Consider the following 24,162-nt stretch of genomic DNA (forward strand, 5'->3'; position numbering starts at 1 on the left):
ATTCTGGAAGGGAAACTGTGGTAGGTTTCCTACCGTAATCATCATCATCATCATCATCAATCATCATCATTGGTGGTGGCAAAGTCACAATGGATTAAATAAGGCTCTTTACCAAAACTACAACATATTTAGTGAATAAAATAAAATTGCTTGGAAAAATTAGGTTCATTAACCAGAATCAATATTCTGTTTCCTATCAGGAAAATATGTGCTAAGAAAATCTGTTGTGAGCATATTCGATGTGTTCCGGACAAGTAATCTCTGACCTTGGCAAAATAAAAATCATTATATATTTATATTGTTCTACTGAAATTATTTCATCATTGATATAATTATCTTAGATGAAGCTATTCTTATGAAATATTAAAATAAATGTACCAGAATATTAAAAACTTTAAAGGAAATTGTATAGAGTCAAATTAAAAAATTTCTAGTAGTTTTTACCAAGAAATTTATTTTGCTATATTAATTAACATATACAATTATTCAATCGGGATCTCCACAGGGCAAATATTCTGCTTAGAATGTTTCATGTATGGATTTATACTCCTACTGTTCTTACAAAATATTTCCTGTTGAATTTTAAAAGTACTTTTAAATAAGGAGAATAAATTTGGTCAGAAAGAAATTTAAATTTTACATATACTGGTGTAGGTTTCCCCAAATATTTCTAAAAACATGTCCATTATGTGTTATGTAATTAAAGAGATATTTAAATAATACAAAGGTATCAATAAGAGGCTCAGTTAGGAAAAGATTCTGAAACCAGAGTGCCCGCATTGAAATCCAGCTTTCTCAGTTACTCATGCTGAGGCCTTAGGCAAATTACTTAATTTCTTTTAACCTCTTGTGCTCAGTTTTAATTTCTTGTGCTTTAAAATGGGGGGGAACAATAGTGCTATCTCATAGGTTATTGTTCAAATTAAATTATAAATGAATAATAAATACAATTTAAAAGTAGCAATATAAATATATGGTTCTTAGAATCAGTGTCTCATTTATATAAGGTTATATAAGCTATATAATGTTTCCTATTATTATTGTAGCAGGCAAAATCAATCCATAACTTGTAAATAATAATCGTATAGGTACTACAATATGAAGGTGTTAGCATGCAAAGACAGGAAAGAAAAGCGTTCGAAGAGAAGAGCAATGGGAAAGCTGAGATGGTTGAGTTAAAATTGCAGAAAGCAGGCCCTTGTGGATGGACTAAAGTTGAACAATGGAAAGATGGACGATGTTGAAAAGTTAAGCCAGGACCAGATCTTTAAGGCTTTATAGACCTTGATCAGAAACTCAAATTTTCTTCTAAAAGCAACGGGAAGCCATGGGAGGGTTACAGGGTGGGAGACTGAGTGGTATGATCTAATTTCCTATTGAATATATTACATTCCTTGGCTGCTCTGTGGGAAATGGATGTTAGGGGCTCAAATCTGGGTTCAGGAAGAATAGATGAACAGTACAGAAACCCAGGTGAAAGATGATGGTGGCTTGGGAGCAATGAAAATGGAGGAAATTGGGAAGGAGATAACTAGAGAACCTGAGAGAGTGGAGGTGGAGCGAGACAGGGAGGGAGGAAGGGAGGAACAAGGGAGGGAGGAAAGGAGAGACTGAGGTTTTTTAGAAGGGAAATACAACAGCATATATGGCTGCTGATGAAAAAGCAAATAAAGATGAAGAAATTGATGCTGTACTAGACTGACAGTATATTTTTCTTCAGTCACTATAAGAAATACCTTACTGAGGAAAATACTCCCAGTCGCATAACTGCTTACTTCTTCTACACAGTCCAATAATCTAAATAAACAGTAATAGCATAACCCAGAGATGATTTCATTTTTCCCTCTTCTGAACTTCTAAACACTTTATGTGTTATCCAGCTATAAAACTAGCTAGTTTTATAGTGCTCACCTAATTTGCTCGTGTATTTCAGTTTAGTACCAAGCTATGCTTATGAATACAACTATTTTGTCAATTTTACTGAACTTACCAGTCTATTTTAGGGGGGAAAAGGTGGTTACAGATAAGGATAAAAGAATTATTTTATGTAATGACCCCTATTTAAAATAATTTTCATTACCTTCCAATAATTTAGAACTATTCTATGATACACAAGATAAAAATCAGGACTCTCAATCTCCCTTCATATAAACCATTATGGAATTAAGGTTAGAATTAGAAAAATTCAGAATTGTTTCAAATTATTGAAACAAGTAGCATGATATAAAGCCAAGCTTCAGAAATTGTTCAGTTTCAACTCTGCCAAGAGCTACTCCATATTTATTAGCTTCATACACAAAACTAGTTCTTTTAGGCCCAATTTTCCTTTTAAAATACAGTATTCAATATTTCCTAACCTTGAAAAATCTACTACCTTTTATAAATATTAAAAGACCAAACCCCCTTGAAGTTTTTTTTGACAGAGTATTCAAAAACAAAAATAATAGAAGTAAAAGTTAATAATGTCTAAGAACATATTTTTTCAATGGTGTAAAGTCCAGTTTTGTTTTGTTAAAATGCTTTCTCCACTGTGTGCACCCCTCCCTGCCCCACCAAGTACTGACTTTCAGAGTTATTGTGTATCCCATTGAATGGAGTTGCTCAATAAATGCTATTTTCTTTCAAAATATTATGATGACAGATATTCTCTATTAAGTGATGTGGGCCAAAATGATATAGATTGTCAAGTAAGGGATATAGGCACACTTATTTTTAAATAGAACATTAATTACATTTTTCAAATGTGTTCTGTATGTTTTCAGGTGAAGTGCTTCTAAATTTAAAACTATGACTCTAGTTGATAATCTGAAGAAGTAGAATAAATATACTACGGAAAGTCTAAAAGATTTTGGAAAGATCATATTTAATTATTTTATTTTTTCATTTTAACAACTGAACACACTGCTTTAAATTTAAAGATACGTCACCTGAAATAATATCTAAGATTGAGGAAAAATATATTGAACATATTACCTGCACAATTTAAAAATAACATGTTTTCCAATTTTATAGCTCTCCTGTAGTATTTCCACATGACTTACAGGAGGCATTTTTATGATAATTGATAATCATAATTTGTCACACATGTATTATTTTGTTCTTCAGTTTAGTCAGTTAATAATGTTAACTGGACATGATTAGAGTCACAGACAATTCTAAATCTGGGGACACAGCAATGAAAAGCTAGGCAAAGTCCTTGTCTTCATAGACCTTTTAAACAATTTTCTTGAGAGGTAGTATAATACACAGATACAACCTTCACAATAAGGGTAAGGCACCTGTAATTATAGGTTTACCTATAAATTAACTGCAAACTTCCTATATGATTTTAAGCATATCATTTAAATTATCTTAGGATAATCATCACTGTTCTGTTTATTTCATAGGCTTGCTGGTAAAAAAAAAGAAATTCACTAATTTTAAGTGCACAGATTCTAGATAAATGCATACAGTAATGCAAATTATATACCAGAATTATGCTAGAGAACATTTCCATAATGACAAAAAGTTCCCTTCTGCCCTTTTATTGCCAATTGGTCCTCTCACTCCCAACCCTTAGTGATTACTGATTTCTAGGAACAATGACTTTTCTAGAAGTATGCAGTGTGTTTCTGTGTGGATTTTTTCTCTTCGCATAATGTTTATTAAGCATCCATGTTACAGCATGAATCTACTTTAATATTTATATAGCCCCTGTTTTCTTTGGATTTATGATTGCATGAAATATATATTTTTACGCTTTTACTCTTAACCTATTTCTTTAAATTTTTGGTGGGTTTATAGACAATAAGTGTTGAGTCTTGCATCTTTTAATCCAATATGATGACTTCTGTCTTTTAATTGAAATGTTTACTCCATTTATATTTAATATAAACATCAATATAGTTGGGTTTAAATCTACCTTCTTGCTAGTTGTGTTTTTTTTTTTTTTTTAGTTCCATTTGGTTTTTTGTTCCTCTCTTCTCCCCTCTCCACCTTGCTTGGATTCACTGAAATTTTAAAAATGTCTTCTTATAATCATTCCAATGTATTTGCATTGTTGGTTAATAGTTATATCTCTTTGATTTAGTTATTTGTAGTTTCTTTTGGTCATCATTTGGCAAATGTTTTTCTGTAAAGGGCTAGGTAGTAAATACTTCAGGCTTTTGGGCCATATGATCTCTGTTGTATTTATTAGATTGTTTATATTATAAAGTGAAAGTAGCCATGGAAAATACATAAACAAGCAAGGATGGCTGCTTTTTTTTTTTTTAAACAAAAATGAATATGCTATTCTTTGTTGCCCTTGCTCTAGGGTTTACAATATACAGCCTTAACTTTTCAGTGGCTATGCTTAAATAACATGCCACTTCATGTTATTTCCATGAATAACATGACAAGCTTACTATATTATATTTCCATTTCTACCTTCCTATTATTGGAGTTATTATTTTCATGCAGTTTTGCTTCTATATATTCTACAAATCTTTTTATCTTTTTTTTTTTTTTGTAATCTCTACACCCAACATGGGGCCAGAACCCATGACCCCAAGATCAAGAGTCACATGCTCTTCTCACTGAGCCAGCCAGATGCCCCTACCTACTATTTCTTTTTAGATCTAAATTTCTACCTGGCATCAATTTCCTTCTGTCTTAAGAACTTCCTTTAACATTTTTTTCATAGTGCAGATCTGTTGTTGACAAATTCTCTCAGCTTTTGTTTGTCCAAAACAGCCTTTATTTGTTTTTATTTTAGAAATATATTTTTACTGTATATAAAGTTTTAGGTAAACTATTTTTTTCAGTACTCCAAAGATGTTCCTTTATGGTGTTTTAGTTTGCAAAACTTCTGTCAAGAAGTCTGCTGTCATCCTTGTACAGCTGACCCTTAAACAATGCAGCAAAAATTAGGGTTGCCAGCCTCCAGTGCAGTAGGAAATCTGCTTGTAATATGTGACTCCCCCAGACTTAACTACTGATAGCCTACTATTGACTAAAAGCCTTACCAATAAATAGTCACTTAACATATATTTGTATGTTATATGTATTATACACTGTGCTCTTACAATAAAGTAAGCCAGAGAAAAAATGTTTTAAAGAAAATTATAAGGGAGAGAAAATACATTTAATGTATTGTATGTATATTTATTGAAAACAATCCATGTATAAGTGGACCTGCACAGTTCAAATCTGTGTTGTTCAAGAGTCAAGTGCATTTGTTTTTCATTCATAAAGTGTCTTTTTCCTCTGGCTCCTTTTGAAGTCTTTCAGCAATTTTGTATACTGTGTCTTGGCATTATTTCATTTGTTATACTGCTTGAGTTTCATTGAGCTTCTAAGATCTTGAACAGAGTTCCCATCAAATTTGGAAAAAATTTGATAATTATTTCTTCAAATACCCATTCTCTTCTTTCCTTCTGGGACACCAATTACATGACTACTTCATACTGTCAAACCAGTAAGAAACATTATTTTTTCAAGGATTTCTTTTACCTCCCTAGTTATCCTGATGTTAATGTCAACCAGCACACATTTCATTTTGAATACTTTATCATAAATTCTGACCTCTCAGAAGTTCCGTATGGTCTCTTTTATATCTTCAGCTTTTCTTATCATGTTCTGTTTTCCTCTACATCTTGAACATATAAACAATACTGTAATAACTACTTTAATATTCACATTTTTCTGGATCTGTTTCTGTTGATTGATTTTTCTACTGGAAAAGCTCATATATATGTATATACATATTTTATTTTGGGTCCATCTCCTTGACTTCTAGTCTGCATAAGGCTTAATTTGTTTGATTCCCTTTCCTCAAGTAACAAAGTTATATGCTTGCTTTTGTCCAGAGTCTGCACACTACTGATCTTTATTTTTTCTAGTTATTTAAATTTAGAACATAAATGGTCATCATAACTGGAAGTTTCTTTTTGTTATTTTAATGCTTTTAGGAAGTCATTCTCTGCTCTCTCAAAAACTATTGAGTAAAAAGTTCATTCAACCAATAAACTATTTTTCTCAATGGTAAAAAATATTTCATTTTATTCAAATTGGCCACATTTTTCTTACACACATGCTAAAACACATTTGAACTTCCAGTCATAATGATAAAAGATATGTATATTTAAGTGCAATTGACTGCAGTGTTAAATTATGTAAAAATATTGATATCATTGAAAAATTAATGTTCTGGGAAGGGCATGTTAAAACTCTATGAAACAGAACTATACAGTTTTAATTTAGGGATATATGAAAAATTCATTGCCCAAATATTTCCATTTATCAGAAATCATTATCAGCTTAACAATTACCCCCTTTGAAAGCTTCATTAGTTTATCTATTGAGATAGATACAAACAAACCATTGAGTTTGGTTTTTTCTATTAATATTCTATACACAGAATGAGATTAACATAAAACAAGCCCATCTATGTATCTTCCTGTTTCTGACTGCCTCCTCATGAGAATCATCAGTTCTGGAAATACAGAGTAACATAAAATCATCCTTATTCTGGGAATCTTTATTGGGAGTATATTGATTTTGCATATCAATATTATTATACTCATTTATATTGGAAAAAGGTAAACAGTACATTTCAAAAACAATAAAAATTAAATATCAATTTCTTTTGAAATACTAAATTGTTGATGAAGTTGTTATAGTGACCTCAGATACTTATATTATTCTTCCTAAGTACTACATTTTGCAAAACATTCTAGAAGAAATATCTAGCTATGGTACCTTTTCCCTCTTTGGTAATTTGTTTTAGGAAAATTTATAAATAATTTTGTACTAGAAAAGGTACCTGATTTATTGACTAAGATTTGGGGAAATTTTTTTAAAAACATATAGAAAAATGATAATTGATTTATAAAAGAGTATGAGAAGTTGATGATTGCTACTATTACTATTACTACTACTACTACTATTACTATTGCTACTACTGCTACTACCACTACCTTATCTATCATAACTTTGGGTTGGAATAACAATCCTTTTTGTTAATTTTGCCTATTTCTTTCCCATAAAAAAGAGAATGAAAGAATTAAGTCTCCATATTATCTTAAAAAATAAAACAGTACTTGTTTAATTTGTCCATTATTTCAGGCAATTATAAATTTACTTTAGAAAAAAACTAAGATCTGATAGATGTAATGAAAGCCAGGGTCTAACCAGTAGTTATCTCTTTGTCACTTAAAAGGATTTGGCTTTTTCTACCTTGGCATTTCATCTTTTAGTAACAGTATGAAACTTACAACAATCCATGTCAAAATTGGCTAGCACCTCTAGGATCAGTCACACTAGGAAGACTTACTTGCCAATTTATACTTACTACTGTGTGCCATTCTGTGAGCTAATCATTAAGAATCTGTCAATAGTCAGAAAGAATAATTTTTTTGTGAATGTGAGAGCTATTCTAAATAGACCGTTGAGGAATAATGCCAGTTATGAACATAAAGAAAAGTATAAATATTCATATTTGCAGTTTAGATTATAGATTGACAAATCTTTTTTACATACTTTTTATTATTTTACACTACAGCCCTAGAGGAAGGCTTTATTATCCTTGTTGGATGGTTAAGGAACATGAATTTCAGGGCGATAGTGACTTGCCCCAAAAACACATGGCCAGTTTGTATACAAGGCCATGAACTTTGAGGGGAAGTTTAAAAAATGATCTTGAAGAAATTTCCCCCCAAAATTCAATGGAAAGCAAGCAGAATTTGTATATTTTCACTTTAGCTATTTTACCTCAAATTCATTCTCCCAAACCCTTGGAGCCAGATGTGTTCCAGAATTGAATTTTTAGATTTAGAAAATAATATTGGCCATATCACATATATTATGTAATATCACATGAAATGTTACTTACCTTCCTGTCAAAATACCTACAAGTTTACTGCATTTAAAACATGCATTTTTCCTCATATCCAATTATCTAAGCAAAAGGTTCCAACTATGATCTTTTCCCAATATTTTCAACTTCTTTGAAATTAATGGCTCAGTCTTAATAAACATGCTCATATCTCTCTGATCTTCAAAACAAACAGTTTCTCTTCCTTCTCCACTTTCCCATCCAGTTAGCTCCATATTCTCACCTCTCCTTCAAAAAAACTTCTTAAAAAAATATCTGCCATGACAGACAAATGGTTGCCTCTCAATAGAGTCATTCTTCTTGTCTTCTTTAAAATTAGATTTGGGCTACCAAAAATAAGACATATTCCTTGCCAATGGGACATAGCAGAAATGGTGAGTGCAATTACTTGATAGTATGTTTATTGAAGAGACCTTTCCTTCTCTGGTATCTCCCTCCTTCCTGCTTGATGGAATGTGGACAAAATACTTGGAGTTCCCACATCTATCTTGTACCGTGACGTGATTTTGTTTTTTTTTTTTTTTTAAATGATTTTTTATCATATTATGTTAGTCACCATACAGTACATCCCCGGTTTCCGATGTAAGGCTCGATGATTCATTAGTTGTGTATAACACCCAGTGCACCATGCAATACGTGCCCTCCTTACTACCCATCACCGGTCTATCCCATTCCCCCACCCCCCTCCCCTCTGAAGTCCTCAGTTTGTTTCTCATAGTCCATAGTCTCTCATGTTTCATTCCCCCTTCTGATTACCCCCCCTTTCTTTATCCCTTTCTTCCCCTACCGATCATCCTAGTTCTTATGTTCCATAGATGAGAGAAATCATATGATAGTTGTCTTTCTCTGCTTGACTTATTTCACTTAGCATTATCTCCTCCAGTGCTGCGTGACGTGATTTTGGCAACAGAAACAATAAATGGTGGAGCATTAAATTTCCAATACCTTGGGGTTTCTAATATATTTAAATCCACTATATTCAAATCCTTACCTCACATCATTCCTCAAACTCCTCAAATTTGGCTTGCACACATACCATTTAACTGATACTACTTTCACTAAGGTCCATCAATAATCTATCACTATACTCAACAACACTTTTGGCATTATTAATCATTGCCCCCTATGTCTCAGTCCAATACTTTCCACCTTTTTTTCACATCATAGAACACATAAGAAATGATATTTGTACTCACATTGGGGTAATAGACAAAACTGCTTATGGCTGGAAGTAACCAGCCTGAGGAGTGCCTCTGACCACCCCAGGCCCCACATGGCCTTCTGAAAGTATAAAGAATCAATGTCATGATAAAACATGTAACCAATCGATGGCATACTATCATAATATGGCATATCTTTGGGGTAATCAGTTGTAGACATTTCAGTCTCTTGTTTTTAAAAAATATTTCTTCCCTTAACATTCTTGAAATGTTTTCCAAAGTTCTCTTATAGTCCTTCACCAGGGGCTATTTCATCTGCTCCTATGATTTTAATTAAAATCTATATGCTCTATCAACAAATAGAGTCTCAAGTCTATATAACATCTCATTTCTTTTTCTTGAGAACCAGATAGCAGATATCCAGCTTCTTTTACAACATAACCTGAGTTAAATTTATTATCTTTACCCCAACATACTTGTCTTCTTTTTCTAAGCTCAGTGAATGTCACCACCATACACTTAATTGTTCAAACAAAAGCCCTCAAAAGTCATCTTTTGATTCTTGCCTTTCCCTCTCCTTTATGTGTCATATCCAAGAGGTCAAAAGTAATCTATTCATTCTTTTGGAGAATGCCAAACCTCACTCAGAAAAAAGCAGATTATGACTTGTGGTTAAATCAATCATCATGCATTTTTAATGTATGTAAAAACATTTTTCAACTATAAATCACTATAAAATATTGATGATATGTACAAAGAACATGTGGTATAGTGGAAACGTAAAGAGACATAGAGTCAAAAGTCATAAGTTAAAGTACTGACTTGAGTGTCTAGTAGGCTAAAAATCATTTATATTTGAGACCCTGTTTTCTCACCTGTAAGCACTCCATTTGTTCACACATTCAATGTGCAGTTACTGGGTTCCTATGTGTCAGGAAATGTGTAATATGTTGGGGATACAAAGATGAAAAGATAAGTAAGACATTCCCTTTCTCTCAAGGAAGGAAGGCAAACATGCAAAATAAATTGTTTTAAAGCATGCATCCTCAGTGGATGCAATATTGCCCTCAAGGGTGCAAAATTTTTGTTTGGTTTGGTTTGGTTGAGGTGGGCAAAGAAAAAACCTACTCTTTTTATGTATAAAGCACCGATGTACATACAGTTGTACTTAAATTGATATATAGAAGATTTGTGGTATTAACTGAATGCCAGTTCTGGGCTCAGCACATTATTATTCATTATCCCATTTGTCCCTCGCGAGAAACTTTCAGACAGACATTATTACTTCCATTTCACAGTGATAAAAAGAGGCTTGGAGTTTAAATAATTCAATGCATTTACTGGCTGATACTAGAATATAAGTCCCATAAATGCAGAGGTCCTATGTGAATAGGTCATTATTCTATTCCCAGTGTGGCCCAATAGTATCTGTTGTATGGATGAATTATTGTGAGTTAGGAGCACATGGAGAAGTCTAGAAGCTTATGATGTGTTAAATCCCAATCCTGTTTTCATAATCTTTATGTTATTAAAGGTGGTTAGTACATGGCCTTAGAATGGATTGATGGACCTATGGATGAATAAATGATTAGAATGGGAGAGAGAGGGGAAGAAAGAAAGAGGAAAAGAGAGAGAAAAAAAGAAGGTGGACAATATCCATTCTTCCTTTCTGTAAGAGTTAGTGTGAGAATTAAATTAACAAATTGATAAAAAAAAAAAAACCACAATGCAGAGAATAACTAAATGCAAGGTACCTGATAGAAGTTTCATTAGCAAAAACATAATATGTTCCCTGATGATTCTCCCATGCAGCCAGTTCATGCATTTTTGTGTCTCTTAGAGTCAAACTGTTATCTGCCACACTGCTTACAGGACCAGCCTTGAATTATTATGTTCATGAAACACAGCTGGAACTTGGATGAACAATCATTTAGTAGAACTTTCCAAAAAAAGAAAGAGTAGCTGAATAATAACTAACAAAAGTACACATAAATATAGGACTATAGTTCTATAAGAAATACAATCATACTGTCATCAAATTAGCAAAGAGCTATTAATAGAGTTTTTAAAAGGAAGATCAATTTTTCTTTGAATTTACTCTTTAATGTAAGACCTTGTGTAATTATATTAAAATTATTGGTAATAGATGAGTCTGTACTACATTTAAGTAAGTAATAAATAATTATTTCAATTACATATGGAATCTTAACTCCAACACATTTCAACTGTATGCCCTTGAGCACGGTCTTTAAGCTCTAAGCTTCAAATTCTTAGGGTAAAGTGGGACACCTATCCACTCAGGATTATGAGGAGTGATGAAAAAATACACATAAAGCACCTAGCATAGTTCTAAACGGTTAACTTCTTTTAAACTCTATCTAATTCAATAATTAAATTTCTCCCTATATACACTGTTTCAAGTTGAGACTTTAATAACAAAGATGAGATGGGACAAATATAGAATGCATTCCATTTTATCCTTAATCTGCATGATATTTATAATACCTTAGCTTCTGGATTACCCAAGTTATATACATAAAACAAAAACCACTTCGTTTATCATCTGGCTTTACTCTAAGTTGACTAAATTTATTTTTTAAATAAAATTCATAGGGTAGTAAACAATATATTTTAAAATTATCTTTGCATTATTTATTTAAGCTGTGCTTTTTGGTCTATATGGCAATCACAGATCAACACAGGAACTTAATAATTATTGATGCAGATCTACACTGTATGAAATCAAGTACTATTTGAGCTTCAAATTAAAGCTTTTGGAGACTTTTGTTTCTGGACCACAAGAAACTAAACACACTTTATGGAAACATTTTGATTCATTTGTGGCTGGTACATTTTGTTACTTGCCCATGCTTCAAATTCATTTTACCCCAGTTCCTAGAGTAAGACGTGATTTGTGTGTGTGTGTGTGTGTGTGTGTGTGTGTGTGTGTGTGTGTGAAAGAGAGAGAGAGAGAGTGTGTGTGTGTGTAAGAGCATGACAGAACGGGATATAAATCTCAGCCACGCTGTTAAAAAGCTAATTAGCAAGTTATTGACTAAGTTTCCTTATCTCTAAAATGGAAGACTTTTGGAGAAAATTGAAATTAAAATAATTCATATAATAAGTTCAGCAGAGTGCCTAAAGAACTAAGCAAATACTTAACATTTTCAGCATTTACTTTTACTGTCATCATTATAATTTTTTGTATTAGATATGTGTCAGTAATTCCTTCAAACTGGCCTGTGAAACAAAAATGTGATTCTTAACTTACTAAATTTGAACCAACTACAAAGACTATGGCAAGAATCACAAGTCCATAGCATACAATACTTTTAAAGAGCATACCATATCCCACTGTAGAAAGACCCAAGTGTTTCATTCTATTTTTCACAAGTTCAGCAAGCTCTTGTCTTTCTGACCTCCTGTAGAGGTTCAGTCGCTGCTGGGTTATTTTCTCAGCTGTTTTACCAGAGTGTTTTGGACCTTTTCTGCTCAGTCTTCGGGCCCACTGCATGCTCTTTCTCCGCAGTAAGGGATGATCTGACTGGTCACTGGATGTTGAGTTGCGGTGGTTGCTTCGGTGATGACTTTGTTCTTTGGAGTCTTTGGTGTCTTCCCACTCTTCTACGCTGATGGATATCTGAGACTTTAAAGGAAATGGATGTCGATAATTAGATATTTTAGGAACAATTGACATCTGGAGATGGGCTAATAATTTTTGCTAATAACTTGGTATCATTATATATTTCACAAGAGTTTTCACAGAAAGAACAAAATCATAATCATTGATTCACTTTGTTGTTACTACAAATATTACTTGAAAATACATTGTTTTGAAATTATATATGAAGCAGATAAAATAGCTTTGCATCTCTAATATAAGTTTTTATGAAAGGATTTAATTTTTCATTCATCCATCATCACATGACTAGCTAGCATAGCGTTGTATGGAACCACAAACAAAAAAATAATTTAAATTTTCAAATAAAGTCAATGTAATGGACTTTTCTAAATCTAGGTATTTATATGAAATTTAAATAAAGATTATGACAATTGTTTTACTTTTGGAATTAATATTTGAGAAGGTTTTTAAATTATTTCTCTTTCTAAAGGTGGCATTGGAATGAACTTTGTAAAATGTGAATTTTTTTTAATTCACTCATCTGACCCAGAAGAAAACAAAAAGCACTTTTTATTTAATTCATACATTAATTATTCACCATAAAACATTTTTTTGATTAAAATATTAAAACTACTTCAGGAACTGTTCTCAGTATTCTGTGAAAAATGTTGTAAATATTAATATTTCACAAATGTATTCTAGAATCACAAATAAAACTTAAATCAGGCTATTCTCCAGAGGAAGGAAAAACAATGAACAAACTCAGAAAGTCTATTTTAATTTACTTTTTTACTACTAAATCTGATTTTAAAGCAAGAAGCTTTCCTTTGGTTGTAGGCTCTTAATAAATAAGAGCTTCCTGTTTCAAAATGTTGCTTTTCATACCAGGATGTAAAATGAAATGCAACACAGATCAAAGCAGGAAGTCTTACTTACTAAAAGTATGCAAATGCAAATGAACAGTTTGCTGAATTATACTGTGAATAACAGCAACATTCATGAATCTGCCGACTGTGTTTCCCTTGTATCGACTGAAGTTTGAACTCCAGCTCTAACATGCATGTTTTGCTGGCTTTTAAAGTAATAGAGTTTAAATTACCAATTTAAGTAAGGTCAGAGGTAGATCTAATAAAATCCTTTAAAAGTGAATATAAATTATGGAGTCTCAGTTGATGACTTGTGTGGCAAGCTATGAAACTATATCACACTTAAATTCAATGAAAAATTTAAATATTCGTCCATATTTCTGTTTCAAAACAGTGAGCAATATTAAAAATAGTTTGTTTTAACTTTCAAGTCTCCACAATAAGAAAATATTTTATTAAAATATTTTTAGAAAACTTATTTGAGATATAGAATTTAAGTTGGAAGTATTAAGATGTAGAAGGTTGCATAGTTTTGCAATAGTGGATACCATTATAAGTCTTAACTTCCTCTAGTCTCACCTACTTGATAATATACTGAAAATCCTCTTCTGTGGAAGTAAAATACTTAAACCCTTGAGTAATATCTACCATCAGTAAAGAATATCAATCTTTGTTCGGTAGTTTCAGTTTAATGTATTCTGTAGCAAAAATGAAAACATTCATATTTAGACATTTGCCTTGCAGAGTTTTGTTAATCACAGTCTTACATTTATTTGTAGTCATAAGTCCCAAGGAGTAATAGTTTGATTTCCTACGAATATGTGGAAATAGTAGCCTTGCCAGTCCCATAATTCAAGTACAGGATGAAACATTATCTGTCTTTGTGAATGCTTTTTCTTAGCTACATATACCAGGAATTGTATCAAGTAAACATCTAAAACATAAACTGAAGCCTATGTATGTATTAGTTAAACATTATGGAATACCCTATTCATCATTGTTTTAAACTTTCCTACGAAAAGAATAGCATGATTTATACATAAAACCCATAGGGACCGAGAGGGTTTTTTTGGTCAATTATTCAATAAAATAAGTATCATTTCTTTGTACATTTCACTTTACGTACAGAAAAAAGTAATTTGAAGGATTTGAGGGTTAATTTTAAGAAATCAAAACTGACAACACATAGGTCGTTCTCTATGTGTTTGGAATTTGCAGGTCTTTCTCTCATCCTCCCATATGACATAATGAAATGGACACTGAATTTTATATATAAGATTACGAATTTGAATATTTTGGATACTTCTAGCTTTGTTCCTACAACAAAACTGCTTAATCATTATGTAAAATGAGAATAACAATAATACCCATCTTCTATCTCATAGAAATGTTGTACAAATTCCTATAATACATTAATGTATAAAGAAAACATGTACCAACTATAAATTTCCACGTATAATAATAATGTTAATATATCCTAGTTAAAATGATTATGGACAATAACAATTTTAATGGAAATAAACATTAGTTATTCTATTCCTGGGTACAGAATATGTATGTATATGCCTGTGTATTTTTAAAAAAGGTCCATTTATAATTATACTTTCTTGCCGTCATTTCATCACCTGATTTGACTCTATTGTGTTTTCAATGTGACATGCCATGATCTTGTGGAAATAGTGTGCTGGGAGACACAGAAGTGCCTTGATCATAGGACCTTTTCCTGAATTAGAGTCAGAGTGATAGAACGCTTAAAAGCAAGTGTGCTGGCCATCAGATAGGCCTGGGTTTAAAATCATGTTTCACCAGTTACCAGCTCTGTGTTCCTGGTTACATAAACTGTTTAAGATTTTCCCCATTTCCCTATCTGAAAAATGGTAATTATATTTTTACTTTGCCCACAGTGCTTTTTGAGAAGGTCTAAGAGACAATACTTGAAAGAGGCATAATATAGTGCCTGTCACAGCAAATGCTCACTAAATATTAGTTAATATTATGGTTCACGATTGGTATGAAAAGACAGTAAAAGAGAGAAAGAAGAAGAAATAATTCTGAGGGATGATGTAAAAGTGAGAAATGGGTATGAAAAAGACAAGGAATGACTCATATTTGTGATGCAGTTTTCTCTATCAGTGACCATATTTCATAAGAAATCAAGGTGCTAGAAACAAACCCTTGGGGTTAAAGATTCCTTGGTTAAAATTTCACGAATCTGAAGAAGAGAACAATATTTAAGTGAAAGTGGAAATTTATTGCCCTGCCCTGATTCTATAAATTATTCTTCACTATTTCTATGAATAATAAGGTTTGATGTTTTTGTACTTTAATTATCAGAAGACTGATATAATTACTAACATGAAAAATCGAGATTTAATACTGATGCTTATGAGAATGAAAAAAAATATTTTCGTATTGCTATGGTATGATCTGAGTGTTGTGCCCCTCAAAATTTGTTTTTTAAAATCTTAACCCACAAAAGTGATGGTGTTAGTAGGTGGGGTCTTTAGAAGATGATTAGGCCATAGATGTGGAGTCCTCATGAATGGGATTAGTGCCCTTAGAAAAAAGACCCCAGAGAGATCCCTAGTTCCTTCTGCCTTTGATTATACAATGAGAAATCTGCGATCAGATGGGGGCCCTCACCTGACCATGTTGCCACCCTTATCTCCCACTTCCAGCCCCCAGAACCAGAGCAATCAATTTCTATTGTTTATAATAAGCTATCTAACCTATGGTAATTTGTTATAGCAACTTGCATGGACTAAGACATATTTTATATGAAATGCTTCTGGGAGTGTATTTATACAGTTCAATAAGGAAATGAAAAATTCATGTGTCTAATCAACAACTTTCTTATAAATTTAAGGCATTATTATTTTTTAAAGTTATATTATTCTCCAAATATTTATCAAACTTAACATGGTTTTTAAAAAGGCTACAAGTATTTCTTCACAAGAACAGGAATTAATAGCTTTATAAATGAGAAAATGTTTCTTATGCACAAAAGAGCTTAATTACTTTCATTGTTTTCAGAAAGGCAAAAAGTGTCAGGATCACAATAAATATCAAACATTCTTTTCCACACTCTACACACACACATGCATACACCCACACACCCCAAAATGACCTAATTCAACTTCCTCTCAATTTTTTTTATTGAAGTTATTCATGTCATAAGGTTATTGAGCAATCTGTGGATTTAAGCTGTATTTTAAAATAAATCAATTCACCCAGTCGTTTGAAAGTGAGTGTTTGTCATCTGGATTCATGGCTCCCTTAAGAATAGTTTTATAGGCTTTAAAACAGCCTTAAACTGTGCTGATTTATGACTGAAGACATTCTGAATTGTTGCTAAAGAAAACAGAGGAAAATGAAACCACTGAAGGTATGTTAAACATTTCATTTATTTATTTTTTATTTCAAGTTTTCATTTAAATTCTAGTTGGTTAAGATATATGGTAAAATTGGTTTCAGGTGTAGAATCTAGTAATGTATCAGTTACATACAACACGCAGTGCTCATCACAACTAGTGCCCTCTTTAACGCCCATCACCCATTTATCCCATCCCCCACCCACCTCTCCTCCAGCAGCCCTCAGTTTGATCCCTATAGTTAAAAGAGTCTCTTACGGTTTGCCTCTCTCTCTCTCTCTCTTTCTCCCCTTAGTTTAACATTTATAAAAGAATTCGTATCTAATGTTTTCCATTAAAGGAAGGCTAAATTACAAGAATACTTGAGACATCATCTAAATTTAAATCCATATGCACTTTGGCTAGTGACCTGGGTCCCATTGAAATTTCTTTGTATTAAAAAAAAATTCACACAAAGATGTTTCTGCACTTTCTATAAAGGCTCAGTTCATAAGTTCACTTAGTCTGTGATCTAAGTAGAGATAGACTAGTTACATTGTATTTAGGTATATTGTCTGTTTCTTTGTTTCTATTTATTTAATTATAGCAAGAGAGCACAGGAACAGGAGAAGGCCAGAGGGAGAAGGAGAGACAATCCCAAGCAGACTCCCCACCCAGCATAGAGCTGCTTGAAAGGCTGGATTCCAGGACCCTGAGATCACCCCCCAAGTAGAAATCAAGAGTCGAATGCTCAACCGACTGGGCCACCCAGGTGTCCTGTATTTAGATGTATTTTCAACATATTTTCAGAATCATAGAGATAATTAGGGAATAAACAACACTATAGTCTAAAAAATGCTGAATCTGGAATAAAATACTAGGTTGTATTTACAATCCCATCCAGCCAATACCTCATGTCTTCGAACAAATCAATTGAACTTCTTGAATTATAGTGACAATCTTCACGGTTCTCATGAAAAAAATAAAGAAACCTTAAGAGAATCTGTAGTAATACAGTAACGTAAATTCTAAAGCCAAATAATTGCTCAAGATTTTTGGTTCAAATAATAGCTTTTCTCTTTAAAGCTAATCACTTGGTGCAATAACAAAAATTATTTCAATCTCTTGACTTTATTTTCCATATCTAAAAGTCAGATATTTCATCTACATATTCTCCTAGGTAGCTTTCTAGTTCGTCTATTATTCTGTGAATATAAGGTTTACTCATAGTAGAACCTCCATTAACTCGCCATTCCAATCCCATAATTTTGAAAGTCAAAATTTAATTTTATGTCCAAATGAAAAAAATTCCACGTTCTCTATTTAGAGATAATGCTAAATAATTCACAAATTTATGCTAGTTTTCTACTACTGTTGAACAGAATACATCTCCCTCTCTTCTCTTTTTCTCTCCTCTCTTTCGCTTTCCCCCTTCCCCCACCCCATAAACAGCTCCCATTGTTCTGTTATTATCCCTAAAAAAAACCAAACCTAGTCAATTACTTTTATATTCATGAGTTCAATCTCTTTATTTATTGTTTGTTCTAAATTTACACATTAAGTTGCATATTCACACATCTTGACCATCTGGTTTTGTGTATGTGTGTGTGCATGTATGTGTGTATGTGTATTTAATTAAATCTTCGCTTTCTTTGGTCTCTGAGGAAGTTGAAACCTAGCTAATTTATTGTCTTGGTATTATTTCTTACATTGGTGGTTAATTTTTTCCCTTGAGCCTTCAAAACTGTCATTCAGAAACAACTAATGCACAGAGATTTCAACTGCCTACTGCCTTTCCTAGTGCTTTAAACCCAGAAACTAGTACTTTTTTCTTCCTTTTTAAGATCTTAAATAATGCTAACTAAATGGTGGCTGTCTTCCCTTAGAATTTAAATAATTAATTTAAATAATTTAAATAACTCATTTGTGTTAATAAGAACAAGTTGAGAAGGGAATGTCATCCTTACTTTAACTGGTTGTATTATTATGTTAGGAGTCCTAAAAAAGTGATTCATAAATATGTAGATAATAGATAGATGGCATATATGTTACTTATTTTATTTTTCACCACATGTTCAGGACGTTATACTCCAAAAGAACTACTTGAGTTCTCGAATTTATACAGACCATATCTGGGGAACAGGTGTGGAAATAGATATTAAGGATGCAAGATAATGGTGGAAGAATCACAAAGTTGAATGAGGCAGAATTTACTGATATGGACTCATTAAGCAGAGATTCTGCACTGGAGATTGCAGCTTGGGGAGTTAGAAAGGGTTCTAATAGTTCATTTGTTTGGTTGACTGTAACATGTACCAAAAGGTGGTCCATAGCAAGCAAGTTGGACATGCAGGACCTAACTTGGTTTAATATAAAGCAAGAGATTATAAGGCCTTGAGATTAGAATGTAAGAGTAGATTTGTCATTTAAGATCTATTTACCCATAACGAGAGGGTCTAGAAGGCATTCCTTTTACCACAACTGTGAGAAATAAATTTGTGAGCAGAGCCCCAGTATCCTTGAAGAGTTCAATGATCACTCTTCTCTCTAAGGCCAGAACTTAGAGTGGTAATTGCAGTCACTCAATTGGGAAATCTAAATGAAATGAAAGTAGTTCAGTCCCAGGGAGGCAGGGGCCAAGTCAAGGTGAGTGAACATGGTTGCTATAATAGACAGCAGAGTCAAAGCTGCAATCAGAATAGTCTGACTTGCACAGACCCATGGCACTGGCTAATTGATCATTGTGTTCCTATTGGTAAAACAGATAGGAAAGCTACTAAATTTTTACCTAATCTACATAAGCATAAAATGTCTAGATCAAGTGAACAAAACTCTAACCTGAATCATAAAAATAGATAGTAACAACCTTTCAAACAATCCCCAAATTTGAGCCAGTTTACAGAACCAAAACCCTTCAATGAAGGAGAGGCTTATTCCTTTTGTGGAAGGACCCAGTACACTGCCAAAAATATATACCATTAATCTTTTTCCCAGCCTTCCCCAAAGGGACATATGACCTTTCACCAGGGTAACTGTGGTTATTTCCCCAGTTCCAGTCCCACATTGGCTCCCTGACCATACTGACCTACTATGATGGGAAAGGCCAAGTAGAAGCCATTAGAATTACTTCTACCTAAGAAAATATTAAACTGAAACCAATACTGAATTCCTATAGGGATTTCAGAAATTAGTGCCATCACCAAGGACTTGAAATATGCAAGTGTAGTGATTTCTACCACATCCCCACTCAAGTCACCTATTTGGCCAGTGCAGAAGACAGATGGAGCTTGGAGAATGACAGTTTATGCTAAATTTATGCTAAATTTAACCAGGTGGTAACTCCACCTGCAGCTGCTGCACCAGATGTGGTTTCATTGCTTGAACAAATTAACACATCCCCTAGTACCTAGTATGCAACTATTGATCTGGTAAATGTCTTTTTATCCATCCCCATCAATAAGGAACACCGAATCATTCTGTGCTCAGCTGCCAAGGCCAGCAATATATCTCCACTGTCCTACCTCACTGGTACATCAACTCTCCAGCTCTATGCCAAAAGTTAGTTTGCGGGGACCTTGACAACCTTCCCCTTCTACAAGATATCATGGAGTCCATTACACTGTTGACATTATGCTGATTGGACCTTGTAAGCAAGAAGTAGCAACTATCCAAAACTTACTGATAAGACTTTTGCATGTCAGAGGATAGAAAAGAGATCTGGCAAAAATATAGGGGACTCTTACCTCAGTGAAATTTCGAGGGGTCCACTGGTGTGGAGCATGGCAAGATATCCCTTCCAAGGTAAAGAATAAGTTGTTGCATCTAACCCCGCCTACAACCAGAAAAGAAGCACAATATCTAGTGGGCCTCTTTGGATTTTAGAGGCAACATATTCCTCATTTGGGTGTGTTACTCTGGCCCATTTACTGAGTGACCCAAAACCCTGCCAATTTTTAGCAGAGTCCAGACAAAAGAAGGCTCTGTAAGAGGTTCAGGCTGCTATGCTAGCTGTTCTGCCACTTGGGCTATGTGATCTACTAAAACCAATGGTGCGTGCAATGTCACTGGCAGATAGGGATGCTGTTTGGAGCCTTTGGCAGGCCCTAATAAATGGATTGCAGTTCAGGCCCTTAGAATTTTGGAGCAAAGCCCTGCCATCCTCTGTGAATGGCTAATCTTCTTTGAGAACAAAGGAGCTCCTTTAGGGCTCTCTTAATATTATCATATGCTGTGATTTAGGTCAATGGAAAACTGCAAGAACCCAATCCAGATAGAACTACTAATGGCCCAGACCATTTGTATCAGTTTGGGGCTTTTGTTAAAGTGGCCCTCTGCCATATGTCTCTGACCTATCTGTGTGTTTCATAATGAATTGTATGTATAGAAATCAGTAAGAAGCAGGACAGACACTCAGTTCAGGGAATGAGTCTTATCCTATGACCATTGTTTGTATGCCTCAGCCAGGCATCAATCTCCATTCCACAGAGCATTCTGGGGAAGAACTGATATTCTGTGTATTATACAGGTCTATTACGTGGTTGCCTGTGTGAAGGAAGAGCAATGGCCATGCTGAGGTCCACACTCATGAAAACAGCTCACTAAGATGCTACAAAATCCTACTTCTGCTGCTATGCCCCTGTAACAACAAAGATCCTGATCCCCACAGTTAGAAGGAAAAGTACCCATGGGTCTGTGTGGCATAACTAAGGGGCTAATTCAAAACTGAGTGAAGGCTTAGGTTCTAAATAAATAAATAAATAATAAATAAATAAATCCAATAAAGCAACCATTGCCATCAGGGAGACCCATAGCACTAATGAAACTCACTTGAGACTTTCTGGAAGACGAGACATAAACATGAGCAGGGTAGAAAGGATCTCCCCAAGGGTCTACCAACCAAAGACAGCAATAACTGGGGACTCAAAGGGAAGGAAAAAACAAATAAAAAATTGGATATCTGGGAGGAAACAATTGAAACAAAAAGTCCACAGTTTGTTCAACTTGAAAATTCTCAGTTTACTAAAAGAATTTTTAAGACAAAAAGATAAAAGGAAGCTGATTGGCTTTGTGCTTCTGCAACATAAGTTCCAAGTTTTAATATCTCCTGAACTGTACCAATTGGCAAACCTTCAGGGATTTTTTTTTTTTAAATTTGGTTGGGGTTCACATTATAGTTATGACTGGAGAGTCCAATAAACTTAAAGTACCATAAATATGAAGATTACACTAAAATTACACTTAAAGTACACATAAATATGAAGATTACACTCTCTATACACTTAGGGGGGATTATCAGATATAAAATAGAAACACATAGGTATACCTCATCTTAACCATCAGATCTATCACCTTGCCTAAATCCGTCATGGTCATAACACCCATTGTCCTACATTATTCCCTAGTAGACACTGCGCACTCTAATCCAATGAGTAATAAATTAAAATTAAATGAAATAAAATCTTTGCCACTTACAACTGGTTTGACAAAATGGGGCCATATGAACCTTCTGTATATCCATTCTAAATAGTTAATAAGGCCTTCAAGGATTGAACAGGGTTTTCAAGGATTGAAACCAATTATAAGAACTATTCAGAGAACAGATGATAATCACCACTGCTTCTCCATTTAACAGTCCATTTGACCTGTTCTTAAACCTGGAAAGAATGAATGGAACCCCACAGTAGAGTATCCCACACTTAATGCCATGTCGTCACATATTAAGGTGCAATACTCAAAATTACTGAAGTCACTGGCTCCATTCAATCAGCAACTCTTAAATACTTTGCATTCATAGACTTGACTACATGTTCTGTTTCATGCCTGTTTTGACAGCCTCTCAGCCAATTTCACCTTTGAAAGAACACAAAAACTTCTTTATCTGGCTATACACAGGATACCTCAACAGCCCTGCAAATGCATTCAATCTTTCTGGGCAAAATCTTTACTGCGTTCAACTTTCTCTGGAAACAGAGGTATGACATTACATTGATGATCTCTCTTGCAAGGGAATTTATCTGACCCACTCATTCAGGACATACAAAAATTCACAAAGGAGAACACAAAAAGGGATGGGCCATTGTCTTACACAAAATGCAAGGTTCCTTCAACTTAGTAAAATTTCTGGGCATTATTTGGTCAGTTAAGGGATGTTCCATCTCTGATACTGTCAAGAAATAGTTATTGATCTATCAGTCCCAATAATATTAAGACAAATCTAATATCTTTTGGATTCTGGAGGCAACATATTCCTCATTTACAATTTTTTAAAGCCCGTTTATGCTGCTACTTGCAAATTGACCCACACAGAATGAGTTACAACAAAAGGTTCCGAATTCTCTCCAGATAGCAATACAACAGGCAATTACATTAGTTTCCCCTTTCTCTCCTCTGTCCTCTCTACCCCCAGATTCCTTTACTGTAGTCCCTCCTCTAGTATTCCTGGAAACTCTCAACTACTCACAAAGACCAAATTGCCCATGGGCTTTCAATGCAAGAAACTGTCCACCTTGGTCATATGCTGTACAGTATGAGAGCAGCAATTACAAGGCAGATGTCCTTAAACATTTACTTCAAAATTAAGAGTAAAATAATAATTAAGCACCAAAATTAGTGACAGAGGAGGTACAAATAAAACTGTATAAGTTTGAGCAGATTTGAAAGCATTGCTCTATGTTAAGGAGGATACCTATGACTTAGTTCAGTAAACATACTGAGCACTTGTGTGAAGCACTGTTCAAGGCACATGGGATACGATAATGAAAAGATAGATGTGGTTTAGAGATAATTCCCTAATTTTAACTTTTATACCTCAATATCATTAGTTGGGAAAGTAGAAGAGAAATGAGAAATTAAGACTATGAGAATGTATAGAAAAATTGACTTGTGGAGGCCAAGAAAGAAGTATTTTTCATGGAATAAGATGGGTGATGAATAACATCAAATAGTTCTTACTACAGCTTTTTGCCCTCTAATATACATATCATAAATAATATCTGTTGTTATAAAGACACCAAGGAAGAGGAAGAGAAGTAATAAAAGGCCTTAGCTTATTTAGGACCATAACATTACTGATCATTGGGAGATTTTATTTTTAAGACTTATTTATTTACTTGAGAGAGAGAGACAGAGAGACAGAGAGAGTGAGTGGTGGGGGAGGGACAGAGGCAGAGGGAGAGAGAAAATCTTCCAATCATATGTATATTATAGAGGTTATTGGTAATCCTGAGAAATGACTTTTCTAAATAGCATTTTGTAATATTTAAGGGTTAACATTTCTCTAAAGCATACATAACTCTTTTGAGTTGTAGTA

General features: G+C 33.7%; 1 protein-coding gene across 1 annotated transcript in view; it reads right to left on the reverse strand.

Annotated features, from left to right (window-relative positions):
- The window catches only part of KCNT2 (potassium sodium-activated channel subfamily T member 2), a 349,439-nt gene that overhangs the window by 16,782 nt on the left and 308,495 nt on the right, over window positions 1–24,162 (reverse strand). The window contains exon 26 of the mRNA XM_045812805.2: window positions 12,361–12,661. Within this exon, the coding sequence (XP_045668761.1) occupies window positions 12,361–12,661 (301 nt within the window). The remainder of the gene's footprint in view (window positions 1–12,360; window positions 12,662–24,162) is intronic.

This window comes from Ursus americanus, chromosome 2, assembly GCF_024610735.1.
Source record: "Ursus americanus isolate L20-20 chromosome 2, mUrsAme1.1.p, whole genome shotgun sequence".
Taxonomy (NCBI): domain Eukaryota; kingdom Metazoa; phylum Chordata; class Mammalia; order Carnivora; family Ursidae; genus Ursus; species Ursus americanus.